The sequence below is a fragment of the Thermobia domestica genome, chromosome 2, assembly GCF_964235325.1.
Source record: "Thermobia domestica chromosome 2, izTheDome1.hap1.1, whole genome shotgun sequence".
In the NCBI taxonomy this organism is placed as follows: domain Eukaryota; kingdom Metazoa; phylum Arthropoda; class Insecta; order Zygentoma; family Lepismatidae; genus Thermobia; species Thermobia domestica.
Window position 1 is genome coordinate 112,447,386 of NC_137455.1, and position 18,493 is coordinate 112,465,878.

The following is an 18,493-nucleotide window of genomic DNA, read 5'->3' on the forward strand; positions in this document are numbered from 1 at the left end:
CAGTGTAACTTCTGTACATTTCCCGTTAATAGTTCTGTTAAATAGCAAACTTTTTTGTCAGATTGATAAATCTGTTGCATGTGTTATTTAGTCTGAATGTACAAAATAACCCAAGACTTAACCCTTTTTAAAATCCTTTTTTTTTTTTTTTTTTTTTTTAAAGGAAATGCTCGAGTTTCATTTAGGAAGCTACTGCTCTACCCTAATTACTTTAGAGTCATGGTTCGTACATCATTACCTTGGCAATGAATCAGGCTTTAGAATCATAACACACACCCGTTTCTCGGATGCAAAATTCAAAAGAAATGCTGTTTTTTTTATATCGAGAATTTCCTTGAAATTAAAATCTGGTAATTGGGCGCCTCTAGCAGGTTTCAGGGTGCAAATAACTTTATGAAAGATTACTCAAAAATAACGTATACCCTTTCCTCAGGACGTTTTTGGAATTAACTGAAATACGGGTAATAGGTATGAAGAAAAAAATTTGCAAACCAAAAATTTAGGCGTAATTAAAGTCAAGTAAAAAGTAACTAAAAATACCGTCTAGGAGGCTCCTGCTCGTACTCCATATTTACTACAGCTAGTAATTTTAGCTGCAAATTTTGATAAAATGTACACAATTTCGGTTAAAAAGTGCATTTTTCTTTAAAAAAGTTAAAAATTTAAAATTGAAATTTCTATATAAACGGTGACTGATTAATTACATCTATATTAGGAATCAGAATTCACTGACGTAGCAAGCTCCAGAAGTGTTATTAAAGTTACAAGTCCAGAAAACTGTTAGAACAGATAACATCTGACATTTAATTTTTGGTCAGTGAGACTGCATTTTCGATCACCAACTAAATATTTAATTGTAGAAATCGCATAACAGTGTCGATTTGAAATAGCCATGATTGGTCATTTTGAAGTTGTCACCTCCCATTACTTCCTGTTCAATAGCATTTGCCTAACGGGGCTATACGGAAGCGAACATTACGAGATGCTGCACGTATGCGATGTTTCTTGTTCAATTATTATAGAAATGAAATACGGAAACGGAGAAAAAATCTAAAGAGATGACTGGAGAAGAGGTGCAACCAATGGAAATGAAGAGAAGCTATGGCTGCTGTGTGCCCGTCGTACTTGCATTGGCGTAGGTCAAATCTGCTAATTTCTCCAAGTAAAGTTCTTTATACAATCTAGCCGTTATTCTGAAGAAGCATGAACATAATTCAAGACCTAAAATGTCTTGAGTAATTGACAGATGCTATACATAATTCTTAGCTGTACTGTACTTACTGAAAGAAAAGAAAAATCATACATATGAAACACGTCATTTGCATTTGTCAGTGACTGTACATGAAAGACATCTTTAAAATCCTGTTCTCAAACTACATTAAACACAAATGGTCACCGCCTATATGTGGTTTCATGCAGCTGTCGGGAATATTTTCTGTATAACGCCACAGTTTTGGGAGAAATGTTCGAAGAAATTTTCACACACAGTGAATGTGAAATTCAGAATTCTCTCTCCTGTGTATCGGAAATTCAATTCTTAAATCCAAAGTTGCAAAATATCATTACTTTAAATGTGAAATGTTTCTAGTAGAGAGAATTAAATTTCTTTTTTATTGTTAGGCACTCAGCCTAGTTTTCAGAGGGTATGTCTTCTAGATCAAATATTTTTTTTCTCATTATACTCATATTTTCTGCCTTGACCTTGCCTATAAGAATGAGAAACCATTAAAAAAAAAAAAAAAGGAATATACATAGAATAGATCAACTGGAAATAGTTTTCATAGCATGATTAGACGAAGGAAACATCAATACTAGGTAGTAATGAGCTGTGACCCAGAAATGCGATTTGCAGTTTTTTTACCCCCTATTTTTGTAAGTTCAGGTGGAATTTGGGAATAAAGCATTCTGCTACGGTTGTGCGTGTTACTAACCATATCCATTTTTCGTTAAACAAAATTAAACTACAGCACCATAATGAAGTAGAATCTGTGTTAGTTTTTGTAATGTGTACGTAATTGACATATATTGAGTTACACTCCTTTGTATTAATTTTGCACTGAACTTCATGTTGTGGGCTTGCTGCTATATAATTTCAGTATTTCGAAGTCATTTTTAGTGAGTTAAGATGTGTATTGGTGTTTCCTTTTAAGTAGAATTTACAAAATGTCAGATTTCATTCAAAGCTTAATTGCAGATATTAAAAATAGTTCTCTAGCAGTTCTGTTAAATGTATATAATTTCTCTTTCAGGAACACGATGTACTAGTTTCGCAGTCAAACCAAATTTTAACAGCTATAATCCATGGAATGCGTCAGAATGAACCAAGCAATCATGTCCGACTAGCTGCAACAAATGCTTTGCTGAATTCCTTAGAATTTACAAGAGCGAATTTTGATAAAGAGGTATTTATATAATTATTTCTCTGTGGAGGTGGTGTAATTTTGATATAGGAATTACTAAAAAAATTATTCCAAATAGTAATGTGTTAAAGATTTCTTTAGTGTAGACTGTACGATATGTGGACAGAATCTCTCGTTAGAAGGTTGTAAGCTTAGTTAAGATATATATTAAAATAACATAAGAAGCCAATAGGAAAATATATATATATATATATATATATATATATTTAAAAGAAGGATATACATAGGTTCTTTAGAATCCGTAATCGGAATTCATAGGTTAAAAGGTAGGAAGATTGTGGATAACTTACTTTTGAATATGCTACAATAGCATGGTTAGAGTAGGAGGTGGTATGGAAACTGTTTGTTAGGTGTATGCATATGACTTGCGGGGTTTTTCGACAAGTGAAACACGTTCGTGTGTATACTAAAATATATATATAGTCTGTCAATAGCTACAACCTTCGTCTATCTTTCGGGTAAACTATAAATTCTTCGCTAGAGAAAAGCCTCATTTTTTGAGGCAATCATTCTATCAAGCCAATTTTTCACTTCTTTATAAGAATTGAAGAGGGGACGAACAAAGTGGTAGTTGGAAGGGGCTGGGCAGTTCCATAGTTACGGACATAACATTTGAAATTTCAAGACAGTGTATTTAGAACACAAGTAAAGTGAGCTATCCACTTTTTCTACATAAAATGCTGCTACCATAAACAATTTACAGCTAAGTTTTCAGAACCATATTTTTATTCTATACTGAGTGAACAATTACAAAAGGTGTGTTACGGACGTATGTCAGAAAATGTGACAACTTACAGGTACAGATGGCAAAACCACTTTTTCTCTGAATTATTGAACTAAATCAAATGCATTTAAGTATACATAATATGTGCAAACTTGTAGCTGTATGGAGCTGCACATCAGCAAAATCTAATTGTACAACATTTGAAAATACAAGATAAAGAAAATGTTTCGGACGTAACATTTTAGTGTTACAGACGTAACCTTTCTGAAATCTATTACAAAATATCGATGTACAGTATAGATAATGTTGTCAAGAAGAGTAAGTATAAGAAGTATTCACACAAGAAATCATCTTAATTCAGAAATCTTATTTCTTTATCTTTGAGAGTTAGTCTTTCTCTGTTTTCCACATCAGGCTCCTGTAAAATACACACTACTTGTAAGACATCTATTTCACTGATATGTTGTGGCCACACAAATTTCGTACCTGCCTGCTTCACAAACTTTGAGATCACCTTTATCAGTTTCACCTACTACAATAACCCACTGACCAAAGGAAATTGATGTGACTTGGTTCATTTGGGTGACTTCATTAGTTGAACCGTTTTCTTCAATAGGTAGTTCACAATCTTCGAAAGGCAAACAGTGTGTCATCTTTAGAGAACAATCCAACTTTCACCACATATTTGTCGACAGTACGTACGCAGTGTATCTGATGCACGTTAGGAATACCTCGGATTACACCTCAGCGTTTTGCCAAGAAATTAGCATATTGTATAATTTCGTGTTAAGGCACATGTATTAAAACACTTTTTTGGGTTATAGATCGAGCAAATCCAAGAAAAGATAGTCATGTACATGAGCCTGTTTCGCCTTTACACGTTGTCACACGTGGTGTTTTAGCATTCCTCCAACACCATAAACTGCACATTTTCCATGCGATGTGCAGAAAAAATTCCAGTTCAAGAGGAGACTACAGTCTACTGCACCAAAAGTAACGTTGGCCAAAGTAAAGCGTTGTTTGAAATGTTGACTAGCACCATCTGAAAAAATTTCTATTTTCAGTTTAGGATTCTTATTTTTCAAGTCTTCAAACAATTTTTCATGCATTAGCTGTTGAATGCATGAACAGCTAATTTATCATGTTGCATGTAATTGATAAGATGGCATATGAAAGTATTCCAGATTTTTTTTTTTTTTTTTGTGTGTGTGTGTGTGTGTGTGTGTGCGCGCGCGCGCGTGCTACTGCAGTGTAAATAGTTATTTGGTCATTGGACCAGTGTGCACTTTGTATTTCATCCTGGTATCCTATGCTAAAATTTTCACTGAAGTCAACTTGTAAAATAAAATACACCGTTCTTCTGACACTAGCTCAGACTTGGCTTTTTCAAAATAACTACTTTGCTTCTTCTGTACAAAACAATGAATTAGAAAATTTGGCAATTTACTTTCCAACATTTCTAAAGCATCTTTAACAGAATTTTCTTGAACTGTTTTGACAACCCGTCCTGCATCGTCAGTTTTCCACGAACCAGCTAATGACTTCATCTGAAGGGGGTGGCAAAGATTTTAAGTGTTCTTCGTATTTTTTTGTTTCCACAAATCTCACATTTGCCAAATATGCATGACTTTTTTTCATTATCACAAACTATTGCCTCTGACTTGTTTGCTTTTTATTGGAAAGTTGTTAATAGCTTTGGTGATGCTAGAAAGAAAAAAGTCAATGTTGGCATGGTAACTGCAAACACAGACATTGGCCGGAATTTCTGATGAAAGCAGTACATGATTAGGTCGAAGAGCAGCAAAAGATGAAAAAACAATTTTAACATGTGTGTGTTCTAATTTAAATAGTTCATAAACTTCACTCACTTGACTTCTGTCGCTTTTCCTTCCATCCACTACTTCTGCTCACAATTGTATCTTTTCTACCTGGTGTTTGGTGTGATATATCATCCCGTTCATACAACTTAATCACCAATGTTTTTATGTCGTCACGCAAAGCACTTCCATGAGTAGATCTTTTTCCTGTTTGGATGCCAGATGATTTGGAGAGTTCTTCTATAACAACTTTTTGTTTAGTAGGACTTCTTGGTAGAGATCGTTTCACTTCAGCCAATGCTTTACCAAGGAACTGTGGACTCTTATATGGTTTGATTGGTGAAGTACTAATAGTCTTGCCAGCTTTCGCTAGCATTTGTTGCTTCTTCACTCTTTCTGCCGATTTTCTTAATGCTTCTTTACGTTGGACTGGTGTCATTTTAGCCCAGGCTTCCCTTTTCCTCAATCGGTCTTTTTCTCTAGCAACAGCTTTTTGCTCCTCGAACATATTTTTCCGATGCTTTCGTACACGTTTTTTAACTGGAGCCATTAAGGATACTGAAACAGAAGGAATATATCTAACTTATTGTACATTTTCAGATCTTATAACAATGAAGTGTGTGTCTATAATAATTATAATTATGATTTTTTTCGTTTTTTTATCTTCGGGCTAGTGCTAATCTTAAGCACTTCTAACCCGTTACCGTTGTAATATAAACTGCAATTAATCAACTTTTGCTCGAATGAAGTGTTAGCGTCTGTAACGGAGTTCTGATAAATTTTACAACAGCTGCAAGTTATTTGAAGTTGCGTGAAGGTTTGTTATAAGAAACCAAAAGAACTTACTTCACAACTCCACGTTGCAGTGAAAAGCCCCAATAGAAACTTTTGCATTAAATCTGTTACGGACGTAACATTCCGTTCATACTTTCATATAACTGATTTTTGCCATTCGACAAACTCACATTTACAAACAAAAATGTTTATCATAGGTTTATCTTCCATTGATTTATATGTTACAAACATGCAGTGCAGCAAAATACTTTAATTCATTTAAAGACACAAATAGAAAAATAATGTATGTAACATTGCTATTTTTTCTAATTCCCCTTTCCCTATCATTAAAGTCATGTCACGTCAGTATCTTGTATTTCTGAATCATATGCTACTTGTAGTGATAAAATATAAGTATTCATCTTTAATTTTGTATATCGCTTAACTTCTTTAGCAGACTTCTAAAATTTTCCATTTTGGTTTCACTTTTCATGAAATTGCCCGGCTGTGTCTATTGAATACGCGAGGTGGGGTAAAACATCCCAGCCCATTGTTTCCAACGTTTCCCATGCAGATTTAATATGGTGTCGAGCTTTGTCGTGAAGAGACACGATTGTCATATCTATTCATCTATTCTGTACGATTTTCCTTCAAAGTTCGATTCGAATCGAATAGTTGTCGGTAGCGATCTGCAGTAACGGTTTCACCAGGTTTCAACAGCTCGAAAGCACCTTTCTGATCTCATCAGATGCAGAGTGATGTCTTGGGATATTGCATTTTGCTGAGATGTTGTTGGCTGACTTGGATCAACCCATACTCTTTTTGAGTTGTGGATTGTCAAAATAAATCCACTTTTCGTCGCCGGTAACAATTCAATAAAGAAGAAACTACCTTTTTTGTCTGGTAATCAGCCTCCCGCAAATTGTTTTTCGTCTTACCGTTATTTCGTATGGGACCCACTTTTCTTCCTTCTGGATCTTTCCTAAGACATCTAGACGTCTGGAAACAGTTGCTTGATGAAGTTGTACTGCTTCTGCAAGCTGTTTTGCGTGAGATTAATCTTCATCCAGCAAGGCTTACGATTCAGTATCTTCGAACTTCGAAAGTTTTCCATGCTCATTGTCCTCAGGACTAACATCAACTTTGAATCGTTTAAAGCATCGTTCACTGAGGGTTACTGGTGGTGCATGTTCGTTGTAAGCTTCCACAGGCATACGGTGGGCTTCCGCGAAACTTTTCTTTGAATTCCCGTAAATGATTTTTCTGAAACAAAAAGGACATTTTCAGAGTGAGAAGGAAGATCGTTTCTGATATTCGACCGAATGACTTAGTGTTTTTTTGAAGCTGATATACGTGCTTCTTACATATGCCACATTAAACAAAATGGCTGTGTATCGTCATCTTAACTGCAATCCGCAAGTCATATGCGTAGACCTAATAGATTGCATGAAAGCCAATGCAAAACCTAATAAATTGAAGTAACACGCTAGCTTGAATTGAACAGCAGAGTATGAAAGGGCAACAGTCTCTATTGAGTTTATTGATAAATCGCCCAAGTAGTAGATAAATTATACATGAAGCAAAATTAGAAACGAATTGACATTTCAAATTCACGTGGAAGTTTGTGTTGAGAAGGGAAGCTACGTGAATTATCACAGGAAGAGGGGCCAACTATAAACGTCGTGGTGGTAGTTACAAGTGGAAAGTTTCTGTAGAAGCAACAACATTAAGTTTTCTACTTGTGTAACACACGTTCGAAAGTGTTATCAATCGAGGTGAAAGCAACACAATGGACTCTTTAAGCTGAATACTCACAGCATGGCAGCACGTGCTCCTTCAAATGTGAGTTCGTACTTTTTGTTCCGAGTATAGGGAAATAATGTTCTCAGGGGATGAAAGAGTACATAACGCGCAGTTCCGGAGTATATATACTGGGTGGACCAGTAACTTGATACGCCCTTGTAACTTTACAGAACGGAATACCATCCAAATATCTAGAGGGAGGCATTGTTTGACATAGTCTACAATACAACCAGATTATCAGTGTGGCCAACCCAACATAGTTTTTTTCTTTTCAAATGGCCCTAATTACATACTTCAGACATACATATTAAACTTACAATATCACATTTGTTATTCAGTGTTGCAAACTAACGACGCTACAGTATAACCAATATCCAATTTTGGTCTCTATAGCAGTAATACAGCAAATGAGACGGATGGGGCAACCCACGTCCAAAGTACTTGCTGTTATAGTGTAGGTCAATGTTCCTCTGCCGATATTTGTATGGTACATTTTTTTTCCCCTATTACTTTAAACTTTACAAATGTGGATCAAGATAAATGGTTCACCCTAGGTACATATGACCAAGGAGACTGGTAATATAATTGAAACATTTTTAAGATGGGTCTTCAGGTGAAAGCTTGTAGATAAGGCAATATAAAGCTAGACCTAAGCAGTTTTGAGGGCAGCATTCCTGATTTGATTGGATTGATACAGAAAAGGATTAATGACGATGAACCTCCGATGTTTCCAGCTAGTCAGTTGTTTGAAAGTATTATATGAAGATGTTCAAATAAGAATTACTCAGCATTGGCAAAAGTGGTATCTATCAATAAAATTTCGAAAAATTAAAATTAAAGACATACTTCTCTTACATTTATACACTTGTAATTTGTGGTTTTGTTAGTTACAGCAGATTACTCGATTCGATATATCTGTTCCGAAGTTAAGAAAGCAATAACGTTGGTGGATTTTCAAGTTTGTGGTGGTGATTATACAATTACATAATTTTAAGCAGCCTTTTATCCAATAGTAATACATGTATATATGTTTATATTTTCTAGTCTGAACGAAATTTCATAATGGAAGTCGTATGTGAAGCAACACAATCTACTGAAACTAAAATTCGCGTAGCAGCTTTGCAGTGTCTAGTCAAAATAATGTCACTTTACTATCAGTACATGGAACCATATATGGGACAGGCTTTGTTTCCTGTAAGTATTAATTCTTCTGCTTTATTCTATTAATTTGAAATTCTCGAAATGTAATAAGTTTCGCTTACGTGGTATTTTTATTTAATTTTGTGTAATGTTCTATGCTCTTGGCGTCCTTCTCATTTGTTTAAATTTGCTTTAACCTTGTATTTATGTAATTGCAAAATATAATTACTTAACATGAACACTTAAATTTCACCGTCCTTATGTTTACAGATGACTAGGGCTCAGTGATATATGAATGCAGAGGGTCGTACTTTGAATGATCCAAGATAATAAACTTTCTGTGTGCACTCTTTCAACAGCTCCATCTCGATTTCAAATTGTCGCACTAATTGGGAAGCCCAAAATGAAACATACGCAATGTTAATGAAAATCTGTAATATTAGAAGAGTTGCCGTTAATATGCTTTCTTCTGATGGGATTAACACACCCTCCTCACATACTTAATTTTAAACAGAATATCGTGTGCATGGGTTTTCCTCGAGTTTCTCCCACTTTCATTTCTCATTATCACAGTCTCTCTTAACCGTGAGGCCCCAAACTGACAGGTGTAATTTGATTTTTAAGCAAAACATACTGTGTGTTCCTTAAAAAGGAAGAATTTCCGAATTTTCGCGGAACATTTTAATTCAGGAGAGAAAAGATATTGACTTCCACGTTGTTGGCCGATTTCAACTCAGTGAAAGATGATTGTGAAACCGCGGAATAAATATACGACATACTGAATCAAAATCGAATAATTCTTCACGACAATTACAGAGAAATCCTGAAAAATGTGTTAGTGGGTCACTGTAATTCCTAATAGTTAAGAATGTGGCTAATATTTTTCGGAAGTTGCGTTGCCAGTTGCCAATAGACAACACTAAGATCCAGACAGTTTGCTGATTTAAAACTACTGTGAAGATTTAATAACACTCCAATTTATTTCGAAATAGAGCAAAAGCGTAACTATATTTATTTAGATTTGAGCATTAGTATGAAGTGGATATCAAAGGCCGATAATTTTTTTACGTGAGCTTGACAATATTTGTAAAGTTGAACATGGTCTAGTATTCTGTGCTTGCAAGAGAGTTAGAATCGTCCAAGTCGAGTTGTATATGTGCAGGTAGCTGTAAGATGAAATGGCTGCTGTAATACAAAATCCCGCCCAAGCGTGGAAGATCTCATACGATTTCAGAACGCCAAAGGACAGAATGCAACTTATATCCATCGGGAAAATCGTGCCATTTACGGACCGACAGTAATGAGTAAAAGTAAGATCAGCCTGTGGTGCACTGTTTCGAAATAAATTGTTTCGGGAAGGTCGTTCAAATGTTCATGACGATTATCGTAGCGGAAGGCTTAGTTTTCAGATGGGCGATCTAGTGGATCATGTTAACAAGGAAATGCGATCCAATCGCTGGTTCGCAATAACAGAACTCACTAAAGAGTTTGCAGAAAAGTCTGCGAAAACAGTGCATCGAATTATTACTGCCAATCTGGGTTATCACAAACTGTGAGCAAGGTTGGTGTCAAAAATACTAACGAACGTTCACTAAGAGCAAAGAATGACAGCTTCACGTGATTTTTTGGGGTCCGCTGGGGTAGGATTGGGATGACCTTTCTCACATAGAGACGGGGATGAAACCTGGATATCGTACGCCACTGGGGAATCGAGGCAACAGTCAGTGCAATGAACTTGAAGAAATTTAAGCAAACACTGCCAGTTCACACAATCATGGCAACCGTGTTCTGGGACCAAAAGGAATGTGAGTATTGTGGGATTCTTGGAACCAGACTGCAGATGTGTATTGACAAAACCTGAACAATCTGCGACATATCAAATTTGTTGAGAGGAATGCTACGCTCTGGAATTCTTCTGATCCACGACAATGTCCGCCCACATTCAGCTGCTTGTATTGTTGAGATTTGTATTTAGATTTTGATTGAAACTATTCATTCATTCCCCTTACAGCCCCTGCCTTACACCTAGCTATTTCGTTTCCTTTACCTGAAAAAGTGGCTTACATCGAAACGTTTCAACAATAGTAAAGTTGCCAAGACTTTCCTGGACTGTATATCAAATTTCTTCTGTTTTTTTTTAAAAAAAAAAATTAAAAATGCCTTTTTTTTTTACATGCACTTTTTTTTTTTTGTTTGTTTCTGTAGTATAAACTATTGTTCCCGTTTAATTATTTGAAAATGGCTAGTGAAGGTACTGAACGTAACCATGCTTTGATGTTTCTTATTACGACAAGAGCCGTAACCATATTTAGACTTGAGCATTAATATTTGTGTAATCGCAAACAGTTCTCTCCGTTAAGAACGATTTTAACCTATATTGTACAATCCGCTGCAAAAAACCTGCAACATGAGCATATAAGTTTATTGTGAAATGACGAAGTCTTTTGCTCTAAAATAAGTGTGCATGGGAGGAGGCCGAGGTTTATCCTGGCGTGATTCGTTCCACTTAGACGTTATGTTCATTCCCTGTGATGCTAGGTGTAGTTTCACAATAAACTTACATCCTCATGTTGCAGGTTTTTTGCCGCGGATTGTACAGCGAGCCGAAAGTTTAGTTGAAACAGTCTGTATCTTTCTCATCGAGGTGACGAGAATTCTTGACGAATTTCAGCCTCAAGCAAGACCATTGCAAAGCGAAAAAAATTAGCATATATATTAAAATTGAATAATTTTTGCATTTCGTCAGCATATACATTATACATATACAGAGAAAAGCGACATTCAGTTTAGTGTAGATGCGCAGTTACTGACCGACTAACTCCGTGAATTTTTTTCATCCATTAAGCTGACTCAACTTTCAATCTCGCAACACTTATGCGACTGGGAGTCATTATTGCCCCGAGTCGGAAGTTCCTTAGTTACAGCTCTAATTTGTTTTTCTTCATGTCCGTATCTGTCAGCCAAATCGTAGGTTGTATTTGTGCATTTTATGTAGTGTTTCTAATTCGTGATAAATGTGTTTTCCGTTCTCATACAGGATTTCTTTAAGTATGTTTAGGGTAAAAATACTCATATAGATAAGAATGTATTCTTTATTCAAGCCATGCGAAATTTTGTTGGTGGAACGCAGATAAATGATGAAATCACAAGACTAAATGATAAAATTACGGTTTCGTTAAGTTTTCGAGAGGAGCTTCGTGGCTAAGCGGTTAGCATACCCGCCTTTGGGGTGGGAGACCCGGGTTCAATTCCCGACGGGAGCTCATGTTCGGATTCCATGTTGATTATAGATCCCGTCTCATATAGCCTCGCTGCTGGAAGGGACATTTAAACTCAAACTCAGAATGCTGGTAAAATATTGTATACCGCAATAGCTTCATGCAAGAATTGGTTAACGTTCTCAAATTCACGTGCCTACATTTTCTCAAATTAAGTCTGTAAGTTTGTACTGCATTACTTCGACCTTAAGAAACGCAATTAGTAATTGTCTGAAGCAAAGGTAAATAGAACGTCAAATGGTAAATTAACATTGATGATGTTCCAGAAACTTAATTCTATACAGCTTTTTTTCTTATTCCATAGTGGTAAATTTTGAATTAATTTATTATTATATCTGAGGTTTCATTATTTTACTTAGATTACTCTAGAAGCAATGAAGTCAGATATTGACGAAGTGGCATTGCAAGGTATTGAGTTTTGGTCCAACGTAAGCGACGAGGAGGTTGATTTAGCGATTGAGGAAACAGAAGCGTCAGAAGCAGGCAGACCACCTCAACGGACTTCTCGATTTTATGCCAAAGGAGCGTTGCAGTATTTAGTACCCGTCTTAATGCAGAAACTTACCAAACAGGTACGAATTTTTAGTTATAATAATAAAAAAAAAAAAAAAAAAAAAAAAAAAAAAAATTGAGAGTAATTATTAAAATCATACTCGTTGCAGTAGAACTTTAAAGTAGTTTCATATTTACCTTGTACGTAGTGTGATCATAATGTAATAAACGAAACTAATTTTTTGTCCCAAGATTTTGAATATTAAGGAAAATATAAATCAATATTATTAAATAACCACTAACTTTGATCTGTGTTTAAAATTATCAACGTTTAGAATACAGAAAAGAAGCATAGCCTATAGAAGCATAGCTCAAGAGAGATTCTTATATTGTTATAGTGTCTACAGGTCTTTCACATTGTTCAATTGTCACTTATATTGCAGAAGAAGGAAGCTGCTCTAGACCAGCTTAACAACCGCTCTTTTTCTAAATTGAAATATTTGCACTAAAGTGTATTTGTATATCTATGTATATAAAATTATTAAAATTACACTGTGCAACAAATTCAAACTTTCTTTCTGCCCTTTAAATGAAATTGTGATTTTAACTAAATGACGTGTACTGAATTCATTGATGAAAACCAAAATGTTCCATCACGTCACTTTTTTGTTGGGTAGACCACAACATATTATGCGAAATGCATGTATTTACTATCTAATGTAGGCTAAGAAGGCGTATTATACCAACATCGATATTATGATAAAAAGGCCTTGTGTCCATCTTAAACACACACTAATTACAATTATAAATTAACTAGAAATGTTAGTTTCGGAAGTATATCACTTCCTTCTTCAGACTACTACTCCAACTGAAATCCTTGAAACATCGATGGGAATATGTTCATGTACCAAAGACTGAAATAAGCCATCTACATCTTTGCAAGAAACAATGCCTCCATTATATATATATATATATATATATATAACCTAAACAAACTTATTTTAACATCTTGAGCTAAGAGATTCCAACCTTGAAGTCTAGAGCCCAAGAATTTCGCTTTTCTTTTAGGGAGATTTAAGTCTCGTACAAGATTAAGTTCTTGTGTCATAAAATGAAGTGAGGTTGATTGGAATGTAGATGGCGTACTCTACATCTTCTTTGTTGGTTAGAACGTATGAGGTATCTTCTTTTGAATCAATAGTGTAATAATCTGGAGCTTTAGGTACTGGAAGATCTTCACTGTGAGGAATTGGTCGAATAGCTAACTTTAAATTAGGATACTCAATGTGATGTTTAGATTTAGAGGAAAAGCCCTTTACATCTGTCAAGCAAAAGTAATAGGCAGTTACATGATCTATTTGTTCGCGCCAAATCATAGGAACATCAAATTTTGTAGAACTGTTTTCCTTGTCAATTTCTCAAATTCCTGTAACACGTAGTGCAACATATGTGTGGGGCCCAAGGCTTATATCCTGGTCTCCAACCCTACAGCCAAAATACAGTTCATAAGCCTTTTTAACTAAAGGTGTAAGTCAGGTTTATTTTCACACGCACGGGACATTGTACTCCATTGTAGCAAAATGTCTATTCAGCACTCTCTTGAAAACCAGATGAACAGCACAGATTATCACAAGAAGACAAAAGAATGAAAATCCGACCACTCCTAACGAAATTCCACTCAGCAAATAGCAATATAATCGAATCAAATCTCACTCAAATGGTAGAACATATGGCAGCATATTTGGCAACACAAATCTGGTTCCCGCTTATCACTATATATTAATGAGCTACTACCTGAAATGAAGACAAAGAGTAAGGAAAAATGAGAAACTAGTGTTCCGTATTATAACGCAGAGAAAAATTCTTACGCAGTAGGAGAAAATTCGAAGGATGAGGAGGATATTATACCTTTCATAAGGGTCAATCCATCTGTAGTAGTGCAAAAATTGTGAAAATGGTTGCTCGACCATCTCCGAAAATTATAAAAGTTGAAGTATGACGAACCGTGTGCATGAGAAGGTCAATAACATCATTCACATTGTCGTATGTATAAGTGTTCCTGAATGGCGGCCATCTTCGTTGTCGGTGAAGTGTCAATATTTGCATTTGCAAGCGTTTACGAAAACTAAAGTTGCTCAGGACGTACGAATCAGACGAACACGAAACAAAAACGAATGTTTAGAGAAGAGACTGAGGTACACGGAAAATATAAATTTTTGCGTCTAAATAAATATGCAGGGTTCCAAACAAATACATCAAATCACCAGAAAAAAACTAGAGAAAATTATATTTTTAAACGGGCTGTATTTTGGAGTGGCATAAAGTGAGGGTTTCATAAGTTTTGTGCTGAATACTATTGCATGTAAAGAGTCTGCAGAAATATTCACAGCTATGGCACTACCTTCACCGTAGATTTATGGGGGTCCGAAAGTTGAAGTTTGTGATTTGTATGCCATTTTGGTGGCGTAATATCTCAGAAGGGCAAAGTGCTAAAAAAAAATGCTGCTTATGCCAAGTAACTCTGTATGTGAATAAACTATTTAAAAAAAAAAAAAAAAAAAAAAAAATGAAGACATGGTAAAAATACGAAGAAAGCACCTGCGTAGCCACGATGGTTGTAGCCCGGAAAAATTCAAATGTTTGGATATGTTTCATTCTAGATCTGAGAAACTGCATTGTACAGCAATTACGCCCGCTTTCTTTTGTGTTGAGTTGTGCAAAATCTTGCGAGTGGCGTTTGTTCCATCTTTCTAGCTCCATGAACATTGCCACGCCTATATGGTAAGGGGGTTAGCCCCCCCTTGCACCCACGACAACCGTCGTCGAAGTGGACCGCGGTATGAAAGCAGTTAATATATCAGCAAAGTGATATTGAAATCCAATCCAAGTTACGGAAGTTTAGCTAAATATAAAATTACATGAAGTGACAGAATAAAAGGGTACTTCCGGTTGACGTGGAAAGGCGAAATTTAGCATGATTGTATCTTTTAAGTACTAACCCACAGGAAAATTGCCAATTTTTAATCTTTAGGGGGTCTAAAGGGAGGATGAAGAAATTGTTTTTTAAATGGACCTTTATTTGGATTTATCCCATATTTTAGGTACTTGGAATAAAAACTTTAAATTCGGTATGCTTGTATGTTTCCGTCAGCGTTAGTTAAGTAAATGACTAGGGTGGGTCGTTTTGCCACTTTTTCTTCGGAACGAAATGTAATACCTGGCAAAAGTGGCCAATCCACATGGACATTTCAGGTATAGATTTCTTTTCAAATCAGATAATATCTTCTGTGAGAACTATTGCATCAAAGTTTCAAAATTTCACTGAAAATTGTAAAAAATATCAAAATTGTTCATTTTTGTACAGTTATGTTAAAGTAAACATATTTTTGGGTTTATACATGCCAGATGCTATGAAAACTGATATTCCTGTCTCAAAATGCCAGTTAGATGCGCTTGGGAGGGATAGGGGTGCCTTCTCTGGGGCCGGAAAAAAGGGTAAATTCAGTACAATTAAGCGTTTCTACAGCTTTTTTCGTCCTTTCCTTTTCCTTCGGGACATGCTGGACCAATATGAAGATGAACGTGACAATTTTTTGGATAGCATCGTCATTGGAGATGATACGTGGTGTTATCACTACGAGCCGGAATGCAAAAGACAGTCCATGGAATGCCGATTTTTACAAGCGCGACATGGAGGCTCTGGTTCATCGTTGGCAAAAGTGCATAACAAATGGTGGGAACTATGTGGAAAAATGAGTCTGTAGCTGAAATATTGCTGTGTTTAGTTGTGCTGTTGTTAGTTATGATCTCCATTAGTTTCCATAAAAGAAGAGACATTACTTTCGGAACGATTTTCGTAGATTTGAAATCATAACTTCTCAAAAATCTAGCGACATAACATCTGCTTTAACTGTAGACAGGAACAAAATAAAGCTTGCGAAACTTAAACTTGCTCGGAATTTAAAAGAGTTCTAGAAATGATGATCCCATTAAAAGCCTATACTTTGATGATCGAAGGGATGACACTAAAATACACACAGGCATCGTTAGAGAAGAGCATTTATCACTTGCGGCTGAACCTAACTCTCAATACGTTGGTCACGTGACACCATCCTCTGGCTCTGCACATGACGAGACCACAGCTATTTTCGAATACATCATGAACCAACTCAGAATTGGCTTTAATAAAGTTGAGGTTCTTGGGTGTGATGGAACATACACTAACACTGGTTGGAATGGAGTTCTTCGAAAATTAGAGGAACTAACAGGAAAACCTACGCAATGGGCTATTTGTCTCTTGCATTTTAATGAACTGCTGTTCCGAGCTCTCTTCACGCATATTCACGATGCTTATTCAAGCCCCTATTCTTACACAGATCCCATAGTTTCAAAACTATCTAACTGTGAGAAGCTTTCAGTGTGGCTATTCAAACCAATAAAATGTGACTTCTCATCATAGTCCAGAAGAGCACAGAAAACTCAGTAAAGACCTGAGATGCTTGTTCCAGATATCTCAAGCCATTGACTCCGGAGCATGCTCGGAAGAGGTTGTTTCTATGTTCCCTGGCAAACTAAACAAAGCTAGCTGGTTGATTAGTGCAAACAGAATTTTAACATTGTATATTGCAACAGAAAACCTACCAAGAAATTAATAGAAATTGCGACATTCATACTTAAGAGTCTGTGTGGTTATGCAATACTGTATCAGAACATAGTCTTCCATTGCTAATGGTCCTCTCACGTCTTTGAGACCATTCATAGGTCTAGGTACTTACCAAGGAAATACCAGACTGTAATCCGTTCATCCATTCAGACGAATGCATTCTTTGCACTCCCAGAAAATTTCTGCTCGCCATGATGACTGATGGTCGACTTGCTGTCCGACAAGATGCATTACATAAGATTCTTAGTGCTCGAGAACACGAAGCAGAGAATCTCCATAACTCCATTAGATATAACATCATTGCCAGACTGAATTTTGAGGCAAACAATTACACTGCAATGACCGTTTGGGAAAGCAGTGATGTTTCAATAACTGTACTACCAATAAGTTCTATGGACGGTACCAAACAAACAGCTCATGGTCAGACTTTCACTTCCTGACAACACTGTGCCAGAATGGTCCTTCACCGTCCATCCGTGCCACACGGTGGCAGTAGAACGGATACTGAAATTGGTCACTGAAGAAGCCTCCCGCGTATGTGCCAGTGAGGCTAGAGGCGGAATAATCAGGTCAACCTTACTTTCTAGGCAAGCTGCGTCTAAATTTCAATCAAAGTCCCAATTTGTGACAATTTTTCCTGACAGTGACTAATCGGATCAGTTCATCCGGCCCAATATATGGTTGGTTAATTGGATAGGCCTAGCGGAGGAAGCCCTAGGTGCAGCCACCTCTACATGGTGGGCTCTGGGTCACTTGGCCAGGCTATATTGCCAGGTGAGCGAGGAACTGCACAATCGCTTAACTGTACTGAATTTGCCCCCTTTTCTGGCCCCAGAGGAGGCACCCCTATTCTCCCAAAGTGCATATAACTGGCATTTTTACGCTTGAATGTCAGTTTTCATAGCAACTGACATGTATTTAACCAAAAATATGTTTCCTGTAACATAACTAAAATTAATGAACAACTTTGGTATTTTTTGCAATTTTCAGGTAAATTTTGAAACTTTGAGGCAATAGTTCTCACAGAAGATATTATCTGATTTGAAAAAAAATCTATACCTGAAATGTCCATGTGGATTGGCCACTTTTGCCAGGTATTACATTTCATTCTGAGAAAAAAGTGGTAAAACGCTGCACCCTAGTAAATGACCAAAAATAAAGATTTTCAACCGTAGAGAGGTTTTATGGGGAACTGAAAGGTCCTTCCAATGTTACTTATATGGGACGTGTTCTACACCCCAAAATGTTAAGGTACTTCCGGCAGGATTAGAATGATGAAATTTGGCATAATTGTAGATGTCCGGGACTAACCCACAGGAAAATTGCCAAAAGTGAATATGTTTAGTTTTTAAGGTATCTATTGGGGGGATGAAGTAATTCCC

The 18,493-nt window shown here is 36.3% G+C and overlaps 1 protein-coding gene across 3 annotated transcripts in view; it reads left to right on the top strand.

The window, feature by feature from the left end:
* The window catches only part of Fs(2)Ket (Importin subunit beta Fs(2)Ket), a 144,278-nt gene that overhangs the window by 46,236 nt on the left and 79,549 nt on the right, over nucleotides 1-18,493 (top strand). For all 3 annotated transcript variants that reach the window (XR_014129045.1, XM_081745061.1, XM_081745068.1), the window contains exons 5-7: nucleotides 2,250-2,402; nucleotides 8,583-8,732; nucleotides 12,316-12,528. Coding sequence is in view for 2 of the 3 variants with exons in the window: in XM_081745061.1 (XP_081601187.1) it covers nucleotides 2,250-2,402; nucleotides 8,583-8,732; nucleotides 12,316-12,528 (516 nt within the window). In the remaining variant the exon portion in view is untranslated. The remainder of the gene's footprint in view (nucleotides 1-2,249; nucleotides 2,403-8,582; nucleotides 8,733-12,315; nucleotides 12,529-18,493) is intronic.